The sequence below is a fragment of the Pseudopodoces humilis genome, chromosome 6 (assembly GCF_049639895.1).
Source record: "Pseudopodoces humilis isolate 2021_Gansu_Grassland_sample_001 chromosome 6, ASM4963989v1, whole genome shotgun sequence".
Taxonomy (NCBI): Eukaryota; Metazoa; Chordata; class Aves; order Passeriformes; family Paridae; genus Pseudopodoces; species Pseudopodoces humilis.
The window spans coordinates 37,547,957-37,575,928 of record NC_142205.1 but is presented as its reverse complement, the minus strand read 5'-3'; the positions used below and the strand labels follow the sequence as shown (position 1 = coordinate 37,575,928).

Here is a 27,972-nt window from a genome sequence, read left to right as displayed (position 1 = left end):
GTGATGACTTCCCAGTCTAGTGATTGTTTCACTGTCTGCATTAAATATTTAATTGCTATAATTTTAATGTACAGGAGATACAATATAGTTGTAAACTAAGCATAGTTGAAAAAAAGAAAGGCAAAGAGTGGAAATGCACACAAGAAGAGAAATGGTGGAAAGAGAATGAAGAAGAAAGTAGTAAAGACCAGAAAAATCAAGTGTAATTTGAAATTTGACAATATGCAGAATGACTAATAAATTTTATTTCAGTTATATAAAATGTATGTTCCCTTTTGTTTTTTGGTTTTTGGTTTTCTTTGTTTTTTTTTAATTGGTCAGCTGTTATCTGACATCTTACGGTAGTTTCTGTTCTTTTTCAAGGGGACAGTTCTTTGCAAATTGGCATGAATGGTAGCATGGCCTGCAGGAATGAACCCACGGTGCAAGCTGGAAGTCTTGTTCTGTGGACTGATATGTACGCATATCTGAAAACCCTTTTGGTGATGTCTCTGCCTGTTTTGTTTCTGTTTGCACACTTAATGCAAAACTGAGAACCTGCAACAAAGGGATAAGGAAATGGGTTGATATTTTTACACTTGGTATCCAGAAGTTGTGAAAGAGGTGTCTTTTTAAAACAATGGTCTCTATATAAAGCGTCTGCTGTGCGTTTGTTCCTTTGTGTTATTTTCACTGTCTCTTGGGTTGGGTTTGGTTTGCGGTGTTTTAACTCTCCAGAAATATTGTTGCCTTCTTGCAGCTAGAAAGTAATCCTCTTATCCCCAAGAGGATCAGTAGGCTGGAATAGACTGGACATGAATTAATGCTGCCCTAGTTAGCATAAAACTGGAATTTTCTTGTAAGACTTGCTTTGTGGCTATTTTTCTGCATCTAGCCATGAGTCCGGGTTTCTTTGGCTCAGTTTCCCTTTGATAGTGATTTGTTGCTTGCTTTAGTATCCCTCTGCAGAAAGAGGGAATGCTTCAAAGATTTATCTTTGAATCTTTTTCAGTCCTTAGGAGCAGAAGATTCTCTTCTGTGATTATTCTGATTGTAATGCAGTAAGGCTGACTGCAGATATATATATATATGTATATATGTATTTAAAAGATGAAAAAGTAGAATTCAGTCTGTATTTGGGAAAAAAATACTTCACTTTTTTTTATTTGATGGCCCTTTTTTGAATTCAAAAACTGTCTTGAACTCAACTGGCAAGTTATTGCTGAATATGTATTGAAATTGCATATTTTCTTATTTACCTAATTTTGATGTAATCACCAGAAGAAATTCATGACAAGTAATCATCCTCTTCTATCAACATGTACACAGAAAAAAAATACATTAGAATAGGAAAGAGAGTACAACTAAGCCTCTTCCAGTGTTCGTCATTTCAAATACCTGTGCTCTTGCCAATTGTGAAGGCGAATTCTTCTTTCCACAATGAACAGCGGAGTCCCACACCAGGTGTGTTTCCCATGCATCAAACATTGCCTTAATGATAGCTGAGGTAATTTGGTATTGAATTGCTTACTTATGTGCTTTCCTCTGGGGCAGATAGTGTCTGATGTAGCAGGTCAGGACTCGTTTTCAGCATGACACTGATGTGATACAACAAGTCTTAATCTCAGCTAGTGCTGACGAATAGCTCCCACTACTTGAGACTGACCATGTGTATGCACAAATCAGTGGACAATGTAGAACTTGTCCTCCTAAGAAAACAGTTTACTTATTAAATGTTATCTGACAAAAATATATAAAGTGATTTTTTTTTTTTTATTTTACTTCAGATTCTTATGCTCATGATGATTTCTTATTCATTTTGTGAACATGGAATTTAGGAAACAATAGAATGCCATACAGCTTGCATGAAACTAAAACGGGATCTGTCTGAGAAAATAATTAGGCTTGGAGGAGAGGTTTTCCTTTGCAGGATGTTTCTGGAAAGGAAAGAAAAATAGAACAAATGGTTATGTAGGGCCTCATATTACAGACTCTTCTCTGTGATTGTCTAGAAATTGAATTAACCTCTCTCTTGTGCATATTGTTTAAAATGTAGCTTAGGAAAGGCTACACAGAGGTTAGGACTCTGAAGGGCTAATAATCAGAAATAGTAGCAGAGGTCCTCACACTGGTAGAAGGGGACAACTTGTGACAAAAGGAAAGGAGGGGAAGAGAGGGAAGAGAAATGTTAATTTTGGCAGTAGAGCTGACAGAATAGATTTGTCTCCAAGGCAAATATGTTGTAGAAGTAGGCCAAAGGGGTCTGCTGAGTAAACAAATGGAAGTTTGTTAGTTCTTTCCAAAAATTATACTTTCTGTGTGCACTATCTAGGCAACAGAAGACAGAAAAGGAACTTAGTATTATTTTAATTACTGAAGACAATTGCATATAACTTTAATGCCACTACCAACTGATGGTTTTGCTTTCAGGAATAAAACATCTATTGTTCATAAACACAGAGAGCTTGCCCACAATTATGATGTTATTAAGGGGACTTGTGTTCTGGTAGGTTTCTTAACTCTGCATTCTGAAGTAAGCATGACATTCCAAGTTTTACAATGTAATATTTTTAGAAGGATGTTTTAAAACACTTTATGTTAATTGCATGAAGTTTGTCATTAAAAAGAACAATAAAAGTGGGGCAGTTCAATTTTAAAAGATTCCTCACTGATTGCTGTTTTATAGTATCTGTCATCCTGTAGTGCTGTGTGCTTTTCCTAAATAGGTAGAGAGAGTTCTATAACTCCTTGGGGTTATTTAGGTTTTTGGGGGTAATGGGAAGTCATCTGATAGAGGGGAAAAAAAGTTTTAATTCTGAGATATTATGGGATGTAGCTGCAAAAATTATCTCATCAACATGTACAAATTAAAAGAAAAATACCAAATTTTTTGTGGCGAATTTAAAGTATTTAAAAATTATTTCTAAAAATTTGGTCTTCTTTTACTTTGCATTGAATATCCATAAATTTCTGAGGTTATATTTTTTTAATTTCAAAAAAAACATACCGGAGAAGAAAACTAAAAGTTGGAGGGGGAAGATCCCCTTTTAGGCTTTTTGTCAATAGTTGCTTATTTTGTCCTTATTCTCATTAGAGCAAGATTTTAATTTTGGAGTGGCAGAGGAAGAAGGAAAGGAGGGAAGGGAGAGGACAAGGAAAAACACAGATTAGTATTATGGGGTGAGAAGGGAAGAAAGAGTGGTAAAGATCAGAGCGGATTTGCAGAACTGGAATGGGAATAACAGCCCTGGCAAGGCTTGGCAAAATTTGTTTTCAGGATATAGGGACAATTTGAGAGCAGAAGGATGGTTGCTTCTGAGTGATTTTCCTTTAATGACACTCCAGTCTGCTTCTCCTCCCTGCAAAAATGCACAGCAGACACTATAAACCAAGAATTACCCACTTCTCATACTTGCTGGGCTGCCAGAGATAGAGATAAATCAGGACATAGCCTAGGGTAATAGGACTACCTGAGATGAGGGCATGAAACAGAAAAAAGGTGGGAACAGGTACTTTGATCACAGCAGTATGGGCTGAGAATATAGAGTACTTTACACTGGCAAATGCTTGATTGACCTGATGTAAACAAAATTATGCTGTGCTTTTACCTACTTGTAAGTCACCCTAGATAAGTGTCTGTTTTGTCTGTACCTAAATCCAGCACTTTTGTTGGGGCATACCTTTTTGGTACTGGAAGATGTAATACTTACACATGTAAAAATCCAGGCCTAGGAAACCAGTTTAAGTTCTTGATCTAAAGCAAGAGTAAACCTATTTAAAGCTTACCAGTATGGAAACCGTGTCATGGAATTATGTTATGTTGACTGGACAAGATGGACAAAAATCCTAGAATCACAGAATGGGTCAAGTTGGAAGGGACCACAGTGGGTTATCTGGCCCAGCCTCCCTGCTCAAGCAGAGCACACAGCGCAGGATTGCATACAGACAGTTCTTGAGTAACTCCAAAGTGGGAGACTCCACACCCTCTCTATGCAATCTCTTCTAGTGCTCAGTCACCCGCACAGTAAAGAAATTCTTGATAATATTCTGGTGGAACTTCTGTGAATCACTTGCCTGTTGTCTCTTGTCCTACTGCTTGACACAACTGAGCAAAACCTGGATCCATCCTTTTGATACCCTCCCTTCAGATACTGATACACGTTCATGAGGTCCTGTCTCAATTGTCTCTTCTCAAGGCTGAACAGGCCCAGCTCCCACTCTTGTATGAGAGATGCTCTAGTCCCTTAAGTATCTCTTTTGCCCTCTCAACAGGAGCTCCAGAAGCTCCATGTCTTTTTTGTCCTGAGGAGCCCAGAAGTGGACACTGCATTCCAAAAGAAGACTCACCAGAGCTGAGTAAAAGTGTGGGATCACCTTGACCTGCTGGAATGCTCTTCCTAATGCATCTCAGGTCACCATTGACCTCTTGGCCACAAGTACACTGCTGGCTCAGGGACAGCTTGGTCTCCACCAGGACCCCCTGGTCCTTCTTCCACAAGCTGCTTTCCTGCAGATCAGCCTCCAGCCTGAACTGGTGTCTGGGGTTTTTCCTTCCCAGGTGCAAGACCCTGCAGTTGCGTTTGTTGAATTTCAGCTGGTTCCAACCTGCCACAGTCCCTCTGAAGGGCTGCACAGTCCTCTGGGGTATTGGGTACCAGCTTGGTGTAATCAGTGAACCTGCTGAGGAGGCACCTTCTCATCCAGCCAAGCCGTTGATGAATAATACTAGGCCAAATATCAGCCCTTAGGGGATACCACTAGTGACAGGCCTCCAGCTAGATTCTGTGCCACTGATTGCAAATTCAGATATTTTGTGTGCAGAATCAATGGGGTTTAGGTAGATGAGAGTGATAAATTATATCAAAGTGGGTTAGGCTGTGGTCGAAACAAGCCAATGCACAAATTATGAAGGAAAAACTCGTTTACCAAAACCAGGACAGGAGGTAGTTTTAAGATGTAGATGTGCTGTGTATGATTTTCTTAGTATTCAGAAATGTCTCCCTACCTTTTAAACAAAGTTTATTCTATCAAGTTATTTCTTTGTGAAATACTTTATTTGTTAAACACTTCAAAGCACCCTTTGCTGATTTCAGTAGCAATTTAGATTTTTGCAGCAGAGTGTAATGTCTTCTTGTGTGCAATGAGCCTGAACCAATCCTTTATATTCTTTTTTTGTTTGTCTTTCCAATGTGTGTGGGCTGCAGATGGTTCTGTGAAGGAAAAGAACTCCAGAATTCCCCTGACATTCAGATCCATTCTGAAAGTGGAGGACTTCATTCACTAATTATAGTAGAAGCCTTTGAAGACGACACTGGACGCTATACTTGTCTGGCTTCAAATTCTTTTGGTTCAGATAGCACATCAGCTGAAATATTCATTGAAGGTAAGAGATAAAATAATAAAATACTTGATGCATATAAGAAAAGATAGCTAAGCTGAAGATTACTTTTGGTTCTTTATCTTAACATTACATTCAACATGGTGTTCCTCTGCTTTTCTTTAACACAACACATTTTTAATATCACATCATATTAATTCAGATATTCCAAGGAATGTATCAGGAATTACTGAGTAGATTGCTATTTATTTAGGGTAGAAAAGAAAAAGAATAAAATAGAAGGAATATCATTAGCTTTTAAGCAGTATCTCTGTAAATCACTAGTTAAAGATTTGATCAGTTTTGAGCTGCCTCTCTGTGCAAAATTATGTGGCTGCCCCAAATGAGTCTTCTTTAGTCATGTGTAAATGTACTATAATCCATTATCTTTGGTATACTGATTTTAAGTCAGATTGAAGTCAGTCATAATGGTTTTGTCCAGAAACAACTGCTCATTATTGTCAAAATATTTCCTGACTGCAAAATTAGTCATAACTCAAGTATTGTTTTCTCTGAGAAAAGTTAATATTAACCATTATTGAGCAAAAATAAATGCCAAATTGAAACGAATTTTAACCAAAAAATGTGAACAATAAATTATTGCCAGAAATAATGACCAATGAGCAAAACTGTTATTTTTAGCTTTGAAATTGTATTTCAGGCAAGATTATCTTAACTGAATACTGATTTTTATTTAATTCATACATCTCCCGAAAAATTGGATACTATATATTCTTTTACTAGTTTTGTAACTCATTAAAATTAATTTAAATGGTCACTTGAAAGCATAAAATAAATTAACATAAAAAATAGTCATGAGAAATCTGAATAATGACACATCAAAATTATTAAATAGCTTTTGGTTAACAAGATAAAAAACTTTACACTTTTAATTAGCTAATCATAACAAATGTACCTTTATAGGATTTCTTTCATTATGTTCTTTATTCTCAGAAATTTTTAATGCCTCATTGGGATATAATAGCAAAATTTCCAGGACTTTTCTGAATCTTAGAGATTCTAATAAGGGTTTTCTTTACAGAAGTAATCAGGATATCAAAAATACTCAGGTATAGTGCAAATATATATTGCTGTGTGAAGTTATAAGGAGAGAAGCAACAGTAAAAGATGAAACAACTAGGTAGAGAGACACTGTGAATAAAACCATTAATTCTTTGACATCTGCCAGTCTTGCTATATAGGAGCCCTGTCTTGAAGTTTTATAATGTTACTTTGAAAGAGAGAGACTTGTCCAAGTCATTATGCTCCTCCCCTGTCATTTTTAAGGAAAGCAGATTGACACACAATCATTGCTTTGTACATTAATAGACTTGATGATACCAATGCGTCATACTTTCTTTTGTGCAGCAGGCCCAGCCATGCAAGACCTGGTTGTTCTGTTTTCTTAAGAAATCCTTTCATGTAGACCCACTTTGATGACTGGACATGTACTTCTCTCTTCTCATCTATTCTGTGCTACTTATTGCTTTGATTTTTTTATAGCATAAATTTTGTAAATCATTAGGGTACTTGGGTATTTCAGTCCCAGCATTGTTTCATTGGAATCCATCTATGCTAGACTATGCATATTGATTATGAAATGCTTATGGTTTGTATTAAACATACAGCTATCCATATGTATGCACAAATTCCTTGAGGAATAATATGGACTGCATAAATGTCTAGACTAAATGTGTGAAGTATCTGTTGTTAGGAAAAACTAGGCAAAGGGAATAAATGCTTTCATATTTTTTTCTTAAGTAAGCTCAGGGTATTGCCAAACACATACATTATATCAAGACTTCCACTGGCAAGAAATAGCAGTACATAAATGTTATGTGTAGGTTAATGTAAATAGTCTGAAATGTGGATATCACGGGCAGCAAGTTTAGTCTGAAAATGTCTTGGTGTACTGCGTTGCTCTTGCTTGAGTTTGAAGATTTGTTATCTATGTATAAGCCATATGTTTGCTTAACCTTCAAATTTAAAATTTAAGTAAATAAAATTATACGTTTTCCGTAGAGCAATGGTACTCAGCATTTTTTTTTTTTTTTCTGTCTTGGCCATCTTTGTTTCAATATGAAGGGAGACAGCTAGGAGCCCAGGGAATGCAGTGTGCAATTAAATTGGCATGGTTATGATTTCTGTAACTGTCCAAAGTACATAGTTACAATCTTTATCAGATAAAAAAACTGCTGTATTTTGTTACAGAGAGTTCTCAATTCTTGAAGTGAAATGCAAAATTATCAGAGTTTTTTCTTTCAAATTTAAACATTGAATGAATCAATAAAAATATATGAGATTATTGAAAAAACTTTATTTTCCAGGTGCCAGTTCTACAGATTCAGAGACTGAAAGTTTAATTTTCAAATTAAAATCTGGAGCTATGCCACAGTAAGTGTGTAAAGCGGTACCAATATTGTGTAAATGTTCTTAATATCTTTGGTAGTTTTACAGTCTGGATAAGCATCTGGGGTACACTTGTGTATGTCTTGTGTTTTCCATTTCTGTCATGTGATATAAATATGTAGTATTATTATTGTAAATTGTATTAATTTGCTTGTTCTGTCAGAGAAGGCTGGCCTTACCCTGACAACATATTTGTTGATACCAACTTTTCATATTCAGTAAGTTCAAGTTAACCAAATTTTCACTTGTAGTCGCCCAGTCCAGTGCCTCTAAAGAAATATGTAGGGGACTACAATTAAAGAAACAAAATACAGTTTACTTTTATCTTAAATCAGCACTTTTTATTGTATGAGGAAGAGTAAATTAGCCAAAGGTTGTGTTCTACTCAAGCTTCATCTCTCCATCTTGATCTTCATCATTCATGTTGATCTTTTCAGTTGATAAAGACATATTTAAATATGTAGAAAGTACAAGGTGGCTTACATATTAAAAACTAACACATTCTCATTTTAGATCCTATAAATCTCTTCCTGGTTTTTTATTTTTCAGGGCCCAAAAGAAAACCACTTCTGTTTCCTTGACAATAGGGTCTTCTACACCAAAATCAGGAGTGACCACAGCTGTAATTCAACCCATCTCTGTGCCCAGTCAGCAGGTATTTTAGACACCAGTTTTTAAATTAGTAAAAGTGTTTCAGATTTTCTTTCAAGATTTGTAAGAATCTTGACAGAGCTCAAAAGCTCTGTAATTTTGAGGAATTGTGTTGTTAAACTATAAACTTATATTACTATATTAAGAGTAATGATTTTTAAAAATTAAGTACCCACTGAATGGGACATAAAAGTAAGTATACATATGGATTCTTACATAATGTGTATATTACAAAGCATTTGAGCAGCAGACAGATCTGAGGATGATGAATATTATGGAATTTATCACTTAAGAGTGACTTGTTCAATCCCAAAAGAATATACTGCAAATGAATGCCTGTAATATTTTTTAGCAAAAGTTTTAAATTTTGTTATTAAATTTAATATTGATTTTATATTGATTTAATATTAATATTCCCTTTGAGAGAAAAATTAATTTTACTATCTAGATGTTAAATATAGAAAATTGTTGTTCATTGATTTGTACTAAGTCTTTAATGCCACTGTGGCTAACTTAGAGTTTACATGTAAATCATAAAATACAAACAAAATTAATATATCTGTTAGCCTGTACACGATTCTTTTCCCTTTCTTAGGCTAACCTTGGTAAGCTTTTAGGTACCTGGGTTTATTTATCAGTGCATAAGTGAAGTGATGTAGTAGCAGGAGAAACAAAAATGCTTCAGTGCAAAGGATTCACTTGAATGTATTAACAGGAGTCAAATTCTCAAGATACTTTTAGGCAAAGACAATTGGATAAAAAATTCTCATTGGAAGTATAGAAGCCTTCAAAGCTTGCATTTTGATTTCAGAAATATGACAGATGTAAAATAGTGATGTCTCCCAAGAAGTATGGTAGAAAGAGAACACCATAAGACTGCACATGTGAGAGTTTGCATTTTTGCATATGTGCAGGCGCAATGTCATTGAAACTAGTGTTGTTTCCATTTTATAGCATTGTTGCATTGCTCTGCAGGTTCAAAGCCCTACTTCATACCTGCACCATCTGGATGGACCCAAGCCTATCTATTCTGCACCTATTTTTACAAAGGTATGTTTTATCCATCATGATTTTTTATATCATACTCTTACAGTCTGAAAGAAAATACCAAAATTATGTATCCTAATGCAGGAAAGTTTGATCATGTTCAATTTTTCAGTATCAATGACTTCCTAAGAAAATAGTTTTCCACTGCAACAATGAATTTCTTATGCATTCTACTAGTGAGATTAAATTATATTCTGTATGAGTTTGTCTTATGCCCGTGACTGTTCTCCATTGATAAATCTTTGTAGAATATAGCAAGGTATAAGCACCAATTACATATGATAGTCTTGACAAAGCCTCATTCACAATAATGTATCTACTCATAAGAACAAGTAACACAGGCTTTTTAACTCTGATTTAGAAAAAGAATTGTAAGGTAAAAATCATAGAACTGCTTAGGTTGGAAATGACCTTTAGGATCAACAAGCCCACCTATTAACCCAGCATGACCAAGCCCACTGCTAAACCATGTTGGTAAGTGCCACAAAGTGCCACATCTACATGGCTTTTAAATACCTCCACGGATGGTGGCTCAACCACTTCTCTTGGCAGTAAATTAATTTAATTGTAAATTAAATAAGACAGCCTCTACAGAGTAAAAAATACTCTTTGATTTATAATATTAAGGTATTTATATTAATCTTGATATAGATAACAAAGGTAAAAATAGTGGCTATCATCTGTCAGTTTTGTTACTTAAAATACTGTGTTTCCCTCTCACTGCAGCTTTTCATTAAAGATCTAGACTTTTCCAAAATTTTTCACATATGTACAAGGATTTATTACATCCAGAGTACTGTCTCAGAAGCTATCCATACACTAGTTAATATATAATTTATATAATAATTTATATATAATAAAATCATATTTGTGTCATCTAATTTTGATTGGTTTGTTATATATGGCTCAGATGAAAAGCAGCTCCACTTTCTAGATCTGAACCCAAAAGCAGCTCAGCCACTGTCTGGATTAAGTCCGTCAATGTGTAGTTAGTTCCAGAATTATCATTTCAGTTCGTGGAAGAGTAAAAACAGAAAACTCAAACTGCAGTGATCTGCTTGTGTTGAGGAATTAAATACTTCTGCACTTTTCTCATCTTTGGTCTTTTTAACAATGTATTTGTAAATAACCTGTTCATTCATTTATAACTATATAGATGTATTAAATTCTATCATAATGAAAGAAAATCTCTATTGCAAAAATGTAATGACACAATAAAGTTGAATTACAAAGGGAAGACTATTTTTAAGAAAGTAAAGTGCTCCTGGTTTATTTGAATTGTGATGTTTATATTTCAGGAGCTACAAAATGCCACAGCATCTGAAGGACAAGTCGTGGTATTGGAATGCAGGGTCAGAGGACCACCTCCCATTCATGTTAAGTGGTTTCGACAGGGCATTGAAATTCAAGATTCTCCAGACTTCAGAATTCTCCAAAAAAGTAAGGCAATGTCATGGTTTAACTTTGGCCAGCAGTTGAGGACCATACAGGTCCTCATTCACTCTCCCCTTGTGTGCTGTGGAAATGAATTGGAAAAGTAAGAGTGAGAAAACTCATGGGTTGAGATACAATTTAATAGGGAAAGCAAAAGTCTCAGAAGCAAAGCAAAATAAGCAATCTTTTCACCCCTTTCAATGGGCAGGCAGGTGTTTCTGAGGAAAGAAAGGTTCTGTTAACTGTAAGTTGCTTGGGAAGACAAACGCTCCAACACTGAATGTTACCCCTTTCTCCTTCTTCACCCAGCTCTATATGCTGAGCATGATGTCACATGGTATGGAATATCACTTTGATCAGTGCAGTTTGGTTGTCCTGACTGTGTTCTCTCCCAATTCTTTGTGCGTCCCCACCCTCCTCACTATCAGCAAGATACAAGTAGCAGAAAAGGCCCTTATAAAAAAGTCTCTGTATTACCAACACTATTTTAAGCACACATCTTAAACACAGCCCAATACCAGCTACTGTGAAGAAAATTAGCTCTATCCCACTTAAAACCAGGACATTGTCCACCCTTTTATTCCATACCATTTATGTCACGCTCAGGTCCCACACTAGCCAAGAGATCCTCATGAACCACCACTTCTCATCCTTTGGTCTAATACACATTCCCTTAGTCTATCCCCGTAAAATTTCACAAAATCTACTTTGAGTTCAGTTAGTCCACGTCTTTGGGCTCCATCTTTTACAAAGGTCCTCAGGACAGGAGAAGTGGTGTGTTGCATGGGCTTACTGAGCACCAAAGCCAGCCCAGGCCAGGTCATCACTGCCCTTGCACTGTTTCTTGTGAGGGCTTCTCCTCAATGGTTTCATGTTGTTCCTGGTATAATAATTCCTATAACATGCAACTCAAATCAACAATTTAAAGGTATTGCCATTACAGTCTTCACCTGTGGTCCCATTGGACCCTAGCATTGGGTTTAACATTGCAATTAACTGCTCTCCTTGTTTCTAGCCTGGCTAGCAACAAGAGATTCTGTCTGTCTTCATCTCAGTCAGTTCCAGATGTACTGAACACCATGCCAAGTGAAAGCCAACTTGGCCTGCTCTCTGCTGCTAAAGGGATTGAGAAAAACACATTAGTGATGCCAGTTGTGGCATCCCACTTGGCTGCCTTTGACTCCAGTTCATATTGAAGTTCTAGCACATCTGGCACAGCTGCACTCAGCCACAAGCAGTTCAGGCAATAATCTGAAGTAGCTGTTTTTAATACAGGATGGAAAAAGATTATGAAACTAGTCTGTCAGGATTCAATTTTGGACAGAGTCCTTTCCTCTTCCCATTTCAGTGCTAATGGCTAGAAGTAATAACTGAACTGCTGCTACTGACAAACAATTTAAATCTCGCTGATTTTGAAAGGTGTGCACAGGTTCTCTACTTATTTACAGCATTTCAGTATAATATGTTTGTTCAGTACACTGATATTTATTAATGCAATCTCTAATGTAATTTTTCTTGTTTGTTTTCCCTCCTTATGATGTGATGTGATATGCAGAGCCACGATCTGCAACTGAACCTGGTAAGAATCATATGAAAAACTAATCTCTTGATTCACTAGCTCTTTGAGTTTGTACTGAAGCCATAAATAGAAAAGTGTTTCTGCTGAACATTGGTAAATTGAAACCCCCTTAAAGACAATGCTGCTTTATCACACCTCCCATACTGTACTCTGTCCTTTACATCAATTCTTTTATTAGTTAAACAGTAAATACCATTTAGACCAGCAAGGAGAGTAAATGGTTTGCATGCTACTGAGGGAAAAATGACAAGTCCCACGAAATTCCATTATCCAAATAGTGCTCATAAGAATTACGTAACACCCAACCGCTAAGTGCTAGTTTAACCAATCCAGCTTGGCACATGTGATGTGTCTTAAACACAAGTAAAACCTGATCCTGAAAAAAAAAGAAAAAAAAGAGGCACTGACTGAATTTTTCTAGCCAATTCACAAGATAAAAGTCCTAGATTTCAACAAGTAAAAAGTGTTTTTCCAGCTGCAGGTTTTCTCTGTCTGCTTCACTTTCCCATTATACATCATTATATACTGGGGAAGATTCTTGAATAGTAAGAGGATGCTAAAAGACTGTGAATGTTCTTTAATGTTTCTAAATCAAACATGTAGAAGAGAAGACAGCAATACATTCTTACTTTGCTTTAAGAGGGTGGCCAGTTGTGCTTGAATATTCTTGAATTTAGAGAGAGTTTTAATTATGACACTGAAAAACCCAGAAAAGCTTTCTGTCTAGGATCTGAGTATTTCTGAAGTATCTCTGAACGATGTTAGGAGTGGGGAGGTGTTTGAAACTCTGAGGCTTTAAATTGACAAGGCAGGCTAGACCCAGCAGCTGAGAGATATTTACAATGTAGCACTGTGACCATGAGGATACAGACTAGGAAAAATGCAGCTTTCCTTTAATTTCTATGGAAATGAGAGGAAGGAAAGAGAGAAAAATATTTTCTTTCTTAGCTATTCACTAATTTTCTTGCTACTTCACAAAATTGTTTTATACCTATTTTGCCTCGTGTCCGTTATACATATAAATTGCACACACACACCTGCACGCTCTATCCTGTCAGTTAACACTGTTAATCATGGTGTACAACATCATCAGCTCTAGTATTAGCTGATGCCCTGAATACATGTGACAGAATGATTTGATTTGTGGAGGCTTGAAATGTGAACCATTTGAAAGAAAGAAGAGTATTGGAAAATCTAATTAACCTCTAATGAGGAATTAAAACATATCCAAGTGCTGCAATGGGCTATTAGTACTTTGCAATCATAACACAAACTTTAAGGTTTAAATATTGTAAGTTAGGGTACAAAACAGTTTCAAGAGTGTTTCAATATTATATCAAGTCTTTGGATATGAAAATAAAAAAGGGAAGATAGGTTTGTGTTGAAATATGTTTAATACTTTATCTTTCTTAGAACATTCTCCTGTAACATGTATTACAGAATAAGTCTCCCAGTTGAGCTGTTTTCTTGGTATCTTAAAAAGAAAAAACAATCTGATCAATAGGTTGACTTTTCTTCCCCCTTCTCAGGGGAACATTTCTCCTGTCAAAGTAGCAAAATCTTTTCTAGATTTAATCTTGAAAGACCGCCAGTTTATTCACCAGCCTTCACAGAAGTAAACGTGAACACCCCTTATTTCTATTATTAACATACCTTTTATAGGGTTCTACAGGGTCCGCGGGCAGAGCAAGCTACTATTGGCTAGTACACACAAGTTTACATTCTTATCCTTGTACACAAGAATATTGTTTTGCTTTACTCTCTCTTCTGCAGGCAAGTTTCAAGGATTTTAGCCCTTAATATTACGACTTATTCCAGAGGCTGGTTTGTGCAGACAGGCTTTTACTAATATATCGTGCCCCCCATCTGCTAAAAAACTCTCTATATTTAATCTGCCAACATTATGAGAATCATACCTAGTATATCTGGCTTGTTCATATTAGGAGCTTCTTTCCTGCAAAATCACTTGAACTGTGTTCAAGCTGTCCTTTAACATGATAGATGGTATCTGAAAGGAGTGAAATTTTACGCAGAAGTTTCTAAGAAGTATGAATTTACCACCCCATCTTAGAGTTTTTAATAACCAATTAACTCTTAACTCTTCTCTCAAAACCCAGTCATGAATATTTGCTTAATTTTGGTAATTTTTTTTTTACCCTTTCACCCTCTTTAGTAAACCTAATGAATAATGCTAGATGATTTTAGAGCAGGAATGCAGCAGCATCTAGTAGAAAGGAGAAGCACTTTTTAGCTAGAAAGAAAAGGTTTCCTTTGTGTACATAGCTGGAAACCATACATTATGCTTCCTGCTAGAAGATTTTTTTTTCATGAACAACTGATTTTCATATCGTTAGTAAGGATTGTATAGCCTCTCTGACAGTTATTGCTGTGGAAGAAGAATGTTGATATTCGTTCACAAAACTATCAATTTGCTTTCATAACTGCTGCCTGAAACAGGAAATAGAAGGTGAGATTCTGAATCCAAAGAGATCATCCCTTTGCCAGCCCTCTCATATACCTGCATATCATCATGTTGAAAGTGCTGAATATTCTCCTACCCATTTCTGGCTAGCTTGCAGACCCTGAGAGAAGAAACCTTCTAAAGGGTACTAGGGAATGGATTCTTATATGAAAGGTGCGTTTCTTGACTCTTCTCAACTACAGAAAAGTTATTTAGTGTTGAGGTATCTCATATTCTCAAGGGATTTGGCAAGACAAGAATAGGAAGACATCTCAGTTTGGTATCTGTATTGTTGCAGTTTTATAGACATAACGGTAGTGAATGCTTAACTGCAGTCTGTCTGGTTTGTTGTTGGACTATTTCTTTTTTCATGCTTGTAATTATGTTGCAATGTATATTTATGAGCACCTTCCTGTGCTTTCTGCCTGTGAAGGAATTTCATTTTGGTATTTTTTTTCTCCCTGGATTCATTGAGCTAAGTACTATACTATCCCTAAAGATTTGTGCACTTATCTATTCCTACTAAGCCCTATTAAACAATACAGTATCTTAAATAATGTGGTGTCTTACACACTACAGAAATTAATGACAGTACATATACTGGCTTATTTGTGTAGGGATTGACACTGTGCATGAAAAGGGAATGTAAATAAAGTTTGGGAAAAGTGTAAATATTTCCTTTTGGCATAAATAATAAGCAGTGTTTTGTATATTAGTAGTACCACTGGTAATAAGTAACACTGGGTTTTAGAATGTCATGAAGAATCTTACAATCTGGATATGGGTATCAGAAGTGTAAGAGATGCAGCACTGGTTTGTGATGTAATTCATGCTCTTAGAAGCCAGACTAAACAACGCCTTCAGAGGAAATTTTTCATGAGCAAACACATAATTGCTATTCAATGCAGATGGTTAATACATATGCAAGATTGATAGGGAAGCATGCGTATGCTAGATGAGTATTCAGAATTTTGAAAGATGGACATGTTTTCTAAAGATTTTTCCAAGTGTAAAACATCCATGAAATTTTACATAAATTGTAACAAGCTGTAGTGTGACTTTAGCTGGTGGTTGTCAACTAAAGGCCAACCATCAATAAACACATTATAGAACTCAGTAACATTGGTTGTCCTTTGATAGGTCAGTACTAATGATTTAAAGGAAAAATATTCCATGAACTCACACAGGTAAGAAATTAAGAAGCAAAGAGGGGGTTTTGGCTACTTTTTTTTTTTGTTGCACTCTATCTACGCTAATGTGTTTTGCACTCCTTTTTCTGTCTAGACAGAAATCAGTTTGCATTGCAAATCCCTCCAGACTGCTTTGTGAATTAATAGCTAGTCAGATTACTTAAAGCCAACATCACAGTTTGTCAAATTACCTGTTCTGTACTTCTTTCTTGAACATTTTGACTTTATACTGATTGAATCCTTCAAAAACAGGCTGCCGGAGAATGAAAAATCCCATGGAATCACTTGCCAGCTGTTGATATTTTGACCATTACTCAGCTGTCTGGAGACAGCCACAAACTGTATTGAATTACATTAGAACGATTGTCTAACAGCATGTAAGAAGAAAACTGTATGAAGTAATTTTGCTTAAATTGCCAGGGAATTGCCACATATACATCCTTTTTTTCCTAAGCACAATACTGTGTATGTTCACCAAACACATCTCAGAAGATAATCATCACTTCTCTTGGATTGTGCTTTCTTGTTTCCTGTTTAACTGCTCTGTTTCAGAGTCTCCACTCTAATAAGTAACTCCTTTAGAGATGCCCCTCTATTTCTATATAATGTTTGAAACTGAAAATATATGGCAAGTGTTACAGGAATCCTTACCGCTTCCCTGCACCAAGAAAATCATCTTTCTAGTAGCTGACGAAATTCAAAACACAGAAGCTTTATTAGGTTAGCAGGTATGCCAGATCCTTGCACTTTTTAGTGAAAACAAGAGAACTACAACTAAGGATTGGTCTTCTTTCCTGCCGAGCAGAAAACAAGGGCTTAGAGAGAGCAATCTTCTATTGAGCTATATCTCAAGAAGCCAGATTAAGAGAAATATTGAAAATGGACTGAAAGTCCCTTTCATTTAAGGTGATCTGATCAATTTACATATTATTGCTTGTCAATTAAATTTTCAATTGTACTCTGTGCTCCCAAGATGCTCATAGAATTCTGTTCCTGCCAGTGACCTCATCTTAAATCTGACTGCTACAACTATACTTGCTTGTTGATGATTCCAAATTCAAAGTAAACATCTGATCTGTTTTGTACTACGTGATTTTTTAAAAAGATACTGTTATTCTTCTCCAATTGTGAACATTTAAAGCTTTTTAGAGTGCAGTAATACTTGCAGCTATGTTGCTGAATGTATTCATTCCAGCCTTGATGTATGTACCTAATTTAACTTCAAACTAGGTGGCTTAGGCATCTACAGTATCATAATTGACTTAGGGTAAGCTTTAGCATAAACTTTTTCTTGACAGTGATAAATAGATTAATTTCTCCTCAAATCTGAACAATGTTTTAGGGGCTAAAGTCTTTCTTGCCATAGCAGTGTTCCCTTTTATTGTACCAAATCTGGCCAGATAGCAAACATCTTAGTTAAAGATGACATACCATGTAACCTAGGCTCTCCACCTTAAAACTGCAATTTATTGCTCAAAATCACATTTGCTGTTGTTGAGGTTTCTTATCAGTCTTTTGTAAGTGCTTTTTTATCTTTTGAGATAGCGTCAAACATAGTTTGTGCATCTTCTAAAAACTTTATTCTGCATTCCTTGAGTGATATAAAGTTTATTAAATAAGCCAGAACTGCTGTCTGACTGGGTAAAGGTATATGCAATAGTGATCATCAGAAACAAGCAAACTGAATACATTTTTTTGTTATTTTATTGCAAGCTAAGGCATCTACAGGTCTGCTATACTACCATATATTATGCTACTCTGCATATTCTTCTCTATTTTCATGCTTCTCTATTCTCCTTATGTAAAAGATGCACAGATACCTAGATGAGAAGTAACCTGGTGGACCTATTGCTCTGGGTTAAACTAGAGTTAAACACTTGTGGAACATGAGGGAGGATAAGACACAAGGTGTCTGCAAGTTGGCAGGATTCTGTTTTGTTGGATTTTTATCAAGAAACCAGAACTGTGACTTCCCACTGTCTCTGTGTATCAGAAAATTTACAGCTTTGAACCTAAAGCTATGGAAATTGCTCTGTTCATTGCATTGGAGTGATCAGCTACTACCAAAGGACTGTATTTATTTCCCCAACTGTGTGTGCATTACAGTGGAGGAAGCTAATGGTCACATTAGAGATGAAGCTGTAGATATAAGAACTATTCTGCTTTTAATGTAATACAGAGAAACATTTTGTAGTAAACACATTGCCACTAATAAAATTTGTTAAAATGCAAGTTTTCTCTTACCAAAGTTTATTCTTCCTAATGGACTCATGAATCATAAAGGGAAAGAATTGCTCTGTAAAATGTAATCTTTCTTTCTAAATAACTGACAAAACAGTCAAGTACTTGCATGCCTAAGCATTTTACATGTTTCAGTGAACAAAATGCTTTTGTATTCATTTAGTCAAGTGTTAAATATGTTTTAAGGCCCTGAGAACAGCATTTCAGAGCTGCTTTCTGGAACACATTTCTGTGATGAAGTTACTTGTCAGCTGATGATCACCGGGAAGTAGAACAGACATTATTTCCTTCAAATCTTCCAATTCTGCTTAGCGCATAGTACCAGAAAGTAAAATAGTTACGTAAGACAGGATGTAAAGGCAGAAAAATACTCAGAACACTGAGTATATCCAGAGTGTGTTATGGAAATCTTGAAAGAACCTTTCTTTTGCCAAATTAGTATTTAATTTCTGTGTTCCACAGTAGTAAGCCTTTTAGCAGGGACCTGGAGGTGAGTGATTCTTGGCTTGGAGGAGGAAAATTGATAAAGAAGATGGCAGCTTGTTGTTCACACATGCTTTTTGCCCATGCTGCCTTTGATTTGTTCTTAGGATTGTCATGTTTTCAGTTTAGCCAGTTTTCTTATGATTGATCACAAACATGTTGCAGTTTGTTCATCTAGTTGAAAAGACTAAATTTTAATCTCTGATTATTGTCATCATTAATTTACTTTAAAAATTTTTTTACAAAGATCGCTGCAATCTACCATATTTAATTTTACAACATACCTCCTCAGTAAACAAAGCACATCATTGTAGAATCCATTAGAATTCTTTTGTCACTGAAGGGTGAAGATCAGCTCTTATGTGATCATTTTACACACCTAAAAATCTGGAAGAATGTTACGCATTAATTAGCTCTGCTGTTTGAAAAATAGGGGTTCTGCTGGTTGCTATGTTTCATAGTGTCTTTGCCATCATTCAGAGAGAAGTTCTCAGCCTGGTGGAGTCATCTTCTTTTACTGTCTTGAAATAGCCAGCTTCCAGCATTCTGCTGTTAAATGAGCAGGAAACTAGAATGCTGCCTGTGTAAGATTACATCCCCAGGGTCAGTTCAGTCCAGGAGTACACACGTGTGGTTAACAATACAGCTTCAACTGCTTATGACACACCAAGGCTCGAAAAAAAGCTGATCTCAGTAGTTCAAAAACTAGCTTGTGTTACCCATTACTTTCCTGATAAGACCTTTCATGAGTCATTAATCTTCATCTGTGTTAGATAAGATCCAACGTGCTACAGTATTACCAGACATGACTCTTGCAGCTACACAGAATGACTGGTTTGTGTTGCCAAAAAAAAGGCATGTTCTGCTGTCTGAAAACCAACTCTGAGCCAAATATTTAGTCAGTCATTCATTTTTAGCCCATTTCCAGTACAGGAAGTTTTTGGATGCATTGTAATTTATAATTGGAAAAAATTCATAACTTTTTTGTTAGCTGTCTAAATGAGACAGTGGTCTGACATTCCACAAGGAAAAATAACAAAACAAAACACTATTTGAACTAAACAAAACACTATTTGAAAATGTTTTCCTTATTTGAACTATAAGAAGTGAAGTTGACCTTACTGAACCTCTTCTACAGAATAATTTTCATATGGAAGTTATTAGATTCTAAAGTGCTTTTCCTCATTTTACAGTATGCTTTTATTAGCTGATTTTGAGATAATATATGGGATTGTGTGTGTGTCCAAATGGCAAAATGCATTATTCTTTTTTTTTTTAATTAATCTTAATGTTATAAAACTTCTCTGCTTTGGTTTTGAGACTAAAAAATCATCATAAACAAAAGAAACTCTGAATTAATTAAGGAGACATGCTATGTAGCATTATCCAGGTATAAAATTGTATCTGTATGTTGTGTAAATAGTAGGATTATTTAAATTATCTGTACTGAGACAGCTTTAAATAAAACAGAGTACCATTACAAGCAGAGATAAAAGACAATTACTTCTTTGAAGAAACTGAAAAAAATATGCCTAAACAGTTAAGTATGCCCATTGTAAATGGATAAAATGGATTTAGTAAAAATTACTGTAAGACCCAACCTAATATCCTTTGCACAAGTTTTCTGACAGAAGCCCTGATATAATCAAAGCATGTACCATGGCTTACTAAAGTAGAATGAACAAATTTAAAACATCTAAAAGAATATGTCTGGCACAGCATTCTGAAGGGTTTTTGGGGATACTGGTTTTTGTTACAATTTTAATGTATCCATTCTCAGTGCTGTGCAGACAGAGACAGATTTCCCAAACTCTGTATAAGGGGAATATTTATGCATCTGGAGTTTTTAGTTCTGGTTAGTATATACAGAAGAGCTAATTGGAAGTGATGATAAAATGTTTTCTAGTTTTACTGGGAATGGGATTTGATCTGAATGTTGCATTAAATACAGAAAAAGAATTCAGAGAGAGAAAGAAAGAAATGAATCGTGTGACATTTGTACTGATGGTACTATTTAGAGACACAAAAAGAGCTTGCAAAGAATTTTTTCTGGAAACCATTACATTCATTTGTGTTAATTAGTACTATCCTGCATTAAAAAAGCATTGAGTGTATAAAATGATTGCACAGACTTGTAACTGCGAAATTACTGTTCAAGCCAGTTTGGAAAACTTAGCTTGATGAATTTACTTCTTCCAGATGCGAAGTGATTTTCCTTAAAGTCATTTATGTTGGAAGTTCTTCTTGCAGCTGGTGTCCTTTTAACATACAGTGCAAAAAATACTACCTGGTACTTTAAAGAGTTGGTGATACACTTTATTTTTCTGTTTATTTACAGAAGAGATATGTACACTTGTAATAGCAGAAACTTTTCCTGAAGATTCCGGAATTTTCACCTGCACAGCAACAAATGAACATGGTTCAGTAACAAGCAGTGCACAGCTAACTGTCTGCTCAGGTATGTGACAAAGAGAAAGAGGAGCTTTTAGTCATAGATCTTACATAATTAATTTACCTGTGAAGTTATCAGTCTGTTTTCTTTGTGGAAAATGGCTGCTGAAAGACATGGGGTTTGTCAAACTCAGTGCTTTCACATAAAGCAAAATTAATGTTTCTTATATTCGTTTCCTGGTTTAATACTTTTATTAATGTGAAATACATTTTTAAAGTTCTGCCACAGGCCTGGGTGTTTAGGGTTCAAGACTAGATAGCAGCAGAGGCAAAATTGAAGAGATGAAATGATGCTACTAAAGGTGGACTTCTGTAAAGTAAAACACTGTGATATGGTATGTTTAGTTTTTTGATATGTTTCCATATATATTGTCATGGGATGTACTAACCCAGCTGCCACTGCGAACTTGCCATGTATACATGTATTCTTCAGCATTTCAAAATTATTTGTTCCTCGGTGATCCTGAAACTCCAGGAAGAGGAAGTCCTGATTTAGCTGCTGTTGCTCATACTTGCCAATGTCAGTTAGTACCTTGATTCCTGAAATAGATTGAGAGAGATCCGCAGGGTTTCTAGTTATGCCTTTTACAAGGGGCAAACTCAGAAAATGAATAGCCATCCATATATCTAATTCAGCATGAATTATCAATAGGACTAGAAAAATACCTTCATAAAACCAGTGATATTTCACCTTTAAAAAACTGAAAATACACCTTGTATTTACCATGTACTTTGTCTATGACTTGTTGAAGAGACATTCTTTTTGATTTCTTTTAGCCAACTTGGAATGCTCTAGCGATGATTTCCATCATTTCTCACCACTTCCTCCAGTTGAAATTAGCTCCCTTGAGCTTCCTTCTAAGAAACATACAGATACCTACCCAGCAAACAACACTGAGTTGAGACCTGGTGTGCTAGACCTTCAACAACAGCTGAATTCATCTGAGGAAAAATCAAATGGCATTCATCCTCTTCATGGAGTAAATGGGATGATTAACAGCAAGCCAAACAGTGATAAATCCATCCCATCTCCTGCTGTCTTGCTTTCACCCACAAAGGAGCCACCACCTGTGCTTGCCAAACCAAAGCTGTGAGTATTTTTGTTTGGGTTTTTTTGTTTCCTATAAACTTGACATTTGTTGACAGCAAATTTTTGCCTGAAGCAATTTAGCATTAGACAAATGGGCAGTCCTTTGAATGTGCCTGTCCCTTGAACAGTATTCCTGCTGCTGTGATTTATGTGCCAAAGAGCTGAATACAGGAGCCACTTGTTTTCTTTACATAGTGCTATGTCAGAGTACATTCTCTGTCCCAATGCCTTTAGAAAGGTTTAAGATAAAGTCACAAATGGAGAAATACTGTGTAGCTGTTGCTCTGTGCCTTTTTTTCCCTAGTCACTGTACCTAAAGATCATAATGGCCTGAGAGTTTTGGATGCTATTTCTGTTTCAGCATTGGTTAGGTCTATTTTTTCTGCATGTGCTTCAGTATGTGTAGTCAGTGGATAGTCAAGTGTGTAATGTTTTTATTATTTCTTTTGTTTATGTATAACACATATCTTGTTGTACTGTCAGTCAGATTACAATAGCTCTCTTATAGCTAAAAATCTGAGAAGGCAAAGCTCTAGGAAAGGAGAGATAAATGAGTGGTAAAAAAGTTACAGTAACATTTTTACCTTTTGTTAATGGTGATACCTTATGCATAAGCGATGTTAAGAATATTTGGAGTGTCATGAACTAAAACGCTACTTTGTTTCATTTGCATCAATAGTCAGAAGGAATTGTAAATTATAAAAATGTGTTTAAGAAGAAGCATGAAACATGGTCTTCAAGCTTAGCAAGATCATTTGCTTTATTCCATGTTTTCACAGGAAACTTGTAAAATATAAAAATGCTGTTATTTTAGCACTCATGTTGAATTTAAACACACAAAAACACATTTGAGGCAGCAACCCAGCAGTATTCCCTTTCTACCTTCACCACTTTGTCTTTCTAGTTCTTCCACTCCTCTTTCCCTTCTACAACTGCCAGAGACTGCTTAGAATGACCAAGAGCAACTGAAAGAAAGAGTAGTGAAATAACAGTATATATGGTGGTGGTTGCATGTATGGGAGGGAGGTTGCTGAGAATGGCAACTTGCAGATGATACGTGATATGGAGTAAGCCAGGTGGTCCTGTACCCAGCGTATCTGTTGCAAGACCCACTCATGAAGAAAGGAGATAGTGGCTCCAGCAGAGCCATAAAAGAGAAATTTCACCCCAGAGCTTTCTTTCCCAGAAGTAAGGTGGCCTGAGATAAGGGAAAGAATGTGGTATAAAAGACTTCTTTTGTTCAATTGTTGTCAATGTTCACTGCTATACATGCAAAATTTGTTTTGTTTTTAAACATAGAGTCAACATAAAATACAGTAATGTGAGAGAGATGCTATTACAAAAGTCCCTTCAGTTGCTGATGTCGAAATTGATGATCTTGGAATCCCTAGTGTAATTACACTTGATTCCTATATTTTGTGATTAACAGCACTTGATGCATAAGACACTGATCTTGATTGCAGTCAAGATACATGTTTTATTTGGCCAAAGGCAGTGTTAGTCTGTGCTGCTGTCAGAAATTGAAATCTTGCCTTCTCCTCAGCCAAGTATTTTGCTCCCAAGCACACTGACAGCATAAGGAAGGGAAAGAGTGCCAACAAGAGGAGAAGAAGAAATGTCTGACTGCAGAGATTTGAAATCAAGTTTTGGCATTTGGAAAACTGCTTCCCTAGTAAAAGTGAACAAAGTAATGACATTAAAATTAGCAGAGTAATAAAGTAGCTCTCTCAACCATGAGAATGATCTCTCTTGAAAAGAATTAATCTATGGAATTGTATATGTCCATAGAGTATTAGTTGATAAAATCAGTACATGCTAGCAGTCAATAAGGGCAAACACACTTATTACAACCTTTTTTAAAAGTTATTTAAATTTTGAAATTGTTAACTATGGACAGAGCTTTAAGTTTCTGAAAATCATTAATAGGTTTGTTTTTCAGGAAGACTGGTTTTAAATTTCTAAAATAACCTTTTGTTTTCAAATTTATTTTAAATTAAACATTACTTAACAGGTTTATCTGTGAACTCTGAAAACAGTTTCTTCAGCCAACATTGGAAGTAATGCAAAGGGTTTGGGAATGAGAGGCTGGTTTTTGTTTTGTGTTTTTTATTATTACTTTTAATTTAACAAGGAGCGACTGAATACCTTCTTGAAGTATGAAATACATTTGCATTTTGGCAATGTATCTGTAACATACACCTATAAATAATGATTTATCACATTTCAATCTAATGCAGGAGCAGACATGCTACAGAGAGTTACTGTAGTTGTTTTCAGGCTTGAAGAGTGTTTTTAAAGTCCTAGAGAACATTCAGGTTTTGATTACAGACACTTCAGTAATCCTTAAGGCATCATTAGTTGTTGCTTCAGTCTGGTGCTAAGAATATTTAAGAGTTTAATATGACAATATAAAAAAAAATGTGGGAAAAATGTATATAGAATTAATTGGGGAAGTAATTAACACCAGATATTTTGCTAATATGCAATCTAGAAGACAATTCTAAATATGGTTAAAAGGTACAATATTTTGTTGTGGTTTTTTGCAACATGAATTTCTGTAGAGTGGAAGGACTGTTGAACTGAGACAAAAAAAACATTTCTGTGGTTCTGATGTCTGCTGCAGTGACCAGTTTGAGGAGCTTGAGCTATTACTGTGCCTTGGACTTTTTCAGTCTATAATGGTACAATGCACAGTTGAGGTTTCAGAAGATCCCTACTGATGTATGTTGTCCTAAGATATTTTGCACCTCTTAAAATTAGGCAAATGGTGTTAATATTAATTTCAGTGTGAAGTCTGTGCATGAAGGTTCTGCCTTAAACCCCTTATAATCCTCAGTGTAGGTGTTTGCAAAAAAGACACAACATTGTTCTGTAGAACTGTATATAACATGTCTATGGCTTCAGATGGAGAACTTCCATTCAAGTGGCTTGGTATTACTATTATTTTTCCATGTGTCTGTTAAAACAGTAAGAGAAAAAAAGATGGTGTTTGTATGGTTACTGGATGTACCTGTGTGATGTCTGTTGGCTTTGTAACAAGTCATTATTTTAAAGTTCACAGACAGTGTAACTGCAGTGTGGTACCAGAGCTTCCTGACCAGAGAGCTCCTCTGCAGTTGTCTCGTTTTCAGCCTCTTTGTGTTGGAGTATTACCCAAGTCTGTCATACACAATGACCACAAAGAGCATAAGCTTAAAGGGAGTTTATGATTTCCATAATAATTGCATTTTATATCTGCAAGCAGTAAGAAACTGCTTAGAATATATTGAGAAGACCTGGATAGAAAAACAGTATGTGAGAAGAGGCGACAGTTCAATTATTCAGGTAACTTTACATTCATGAGCAAAGGTCCATCCATATCAATTTAGTTTGTTTCATCTGCTGTGCTCTTTCAAGGTTGATAAGGACCTTTGGATCTTTATCTTGCTGCTACCCTCAATAAAACCTTGATCTTCATGTTTTCTACTGTAGTAGAAATAACTAAAGCAAACTAAATTTACTAAAATGTAAAGCAGGATAACTGCACATGAAGTTAATCCCTTGATAATAGTACAAGTCCAGAGCATTTTCTGCATCTGTTTTCACAATTAATATACAAATGATTAATTTGTAATCCTTTTTTTCCTCTCATTCTGTATCAATGCATTTTCAACCGAAGCAGAGTTAAAACAACGAAAAGTTTTGTGAAGCATTTCCATTTCAGTGATCAACAAGAACCTGGACTAGGGTTTATAATTTACTAATAAAAAATAATACGAAAATAGAGGAGGCTTTTTGAGAGAATATACTAACTAAGAAATAGGATTTTTCCCTATTTTCTCAGACTCATGTCTTATGCAAAAGTTGCAAATCCTGAACAGCAATAAAAAATGTTATAATGTCTTCTGGCATACCTGTGGACTGAATGCAGAAGATAACAGTAAGTTTAAAACAAGGCATTAGTTGTTGTTTTGATGATCTTGGATCAGTCTGAAAATCTCTCTGAGACCGCCGGAAGACAGAAGAGAGGAAATAGGAAGTGTTATGAAATATAGGTTGAAAGTCACATTTCATTGCCTATTTCAGATCAAGGAATAGCATGATCCAAACCAGTGGCAGCTATCGCTGAGAAATTTCCTTTTTACTTGTCTTTGTTAACATAGTGTCAAAGGGTAATCACAAATGAACTTTAAGCCTTTTAAAACCTGCAGCAATAGAAGTCTGAATTTCTTTCTAACAATAGATGTGAAAAACAAGAGAGGTTAAAGGTGATACATTTATTTCTTAGTTTTTTTCTACTTTGGGCACTGATGTTTTCTGACCCAAGCAGGTGGAGACACCTAAGTGTACATCCTGCATACATAAAAACTAATCAGTATTTTAACCAGAAAAGTCAAATAACCTTGAAACAGTCATGAAATACATATACTGTGTGTGCCACCATCATGGTGTGTGCACAGGACTTTAATATTTTTTCAGATTTATAATTTAACACTGAAAATAATTCAGTTAATAGGACAAGCGGGGACATGAGGGAAATTAATAGAATCATAGAATGTTTTCAGTTGGATGTACCTTTAAGGATTATCTAGTTCCAGCCCCTGTGGAATGGGCAGGGACACCATTCACTACACCAGGCTGCTCAAAGCCTGTGCAGCCAGCCCTTGAATGCTTCAAGGGATGGTGCATGCAGCTGCTTCCCTGGGGAACATTTTCAAGTGCCTCACCACCTTCACAGCAAAGAATTTCTTCCTAATATCTAATCTAAACCTCTCCTCTTACAGTTTAAGCTATTATTCCTTGTTCTATCACTGTTATATCCTAACGGCTCCAGATTTCCATAGGCCACTGGAAGGGCTGCTCTATAGTCTCCCCAGAACCTTTTCTTCTCCAGGCTGAATAATCCTGGCTCTCTCAGCCCATCTTCATAGGAGCAGTGCTCCACACCTCTGAGCATCTTTGTGGCCTTCTCTGGACTTGTTCAAATGGGTCCATGTCTTTCTTATGTTGGGCACCCCAGAGTTGGATGCAGCACTGCAGCTAGGGGCTCACGAGAATGGAGTAGGAGAGGAAGAGTAAGCTTTCTCAAGCTACTGGTCATGCTTCCTTTGGTGCTGCCTGGAATCTGGTTAGTCTTCTGGGCTACAAGTGCACAAGTTCAGCCACTTGCTTGAGCTTGTGCATTTTAAGCTTTCAGTTAAACACATGCTTTAAACTTGTAAAAATCTTTAGTGCTTCCAAGAGTGTTCTCCCTCTCTTTTCTGCCTGAGTGTTGGTTTATAGCTCTGTTGCCTCTCTCATACCTTTGTTACCAACTTTCACCACCAGTTCCTCAAGGTACCAAGAGTGGGCTTTCTTCCTAAGAAAAGGATAGCAAAAGTTGGGGGTGGGGTGTGGATCGTGTATTTAAGGCAATTTGTTTTTTCTGTAACAGGGTTGAGTAGACTACTATGCCAAAAGTTTATGATGCACCTTTGAACCAGAAAATATAGCAGGAAATGTTGTACTATCCATCTGTAAATAGCTTAGGGATAGTTTTCTGGTAATCATGAACTAAAAGCATTAAAATGAAACATTTTGGGTTTTTTACATTTGTTAATT

The 27,972-nt window shown here is 36.0% G+C and overlaps 1 protein-coding gene across 2 annotated transcripts in view; it reads left to right on the top strand.

The window, feature by feature from the left end:
• Window positions 1-27,972, top strand: part of PALLD (palladin, cytoskeletal associated protein) — a 186,745-nt gene that overhangs the window by 58,511 nt on the left and 100,262 nt on the right. For both annotated transcript variants that reach the window (XM_088056555.1, XM_088056554.1), the window contains exons 3-10: window positions 5,184-5,362; window positions 7,684-7,750; window positions 8,315-8,420; window positions 9,392-9,466; window positions 10,762-10,903; window positions 12,453-12,476; window positions 21,190-21,309; window positions 22,080-22,392. In XM_088056555.1, coding sequence (XP_087912681.1) covers window positions 5,184-5,362; window positions 7,684-7,750; window positions 8,315-8,420; window positions 9,392-9,466; window positions 10,762-10,903; window positions 12,453-12,476; window positions 21,190-21,309; window positions 22,080-22,392 — 1,026 coding nt within the window. The remainder of the gene's footprint in view (window positions 1-5,183; window positions 5,363-7,683; window positions 7,751-8,314; window positions 8,421-9,391; window positions 9,467-10,761; window positions 10,904-12,452; window positions 12,477-21,189; window positions 21,310-22,079; window positions 22,393-27,972) is intronic.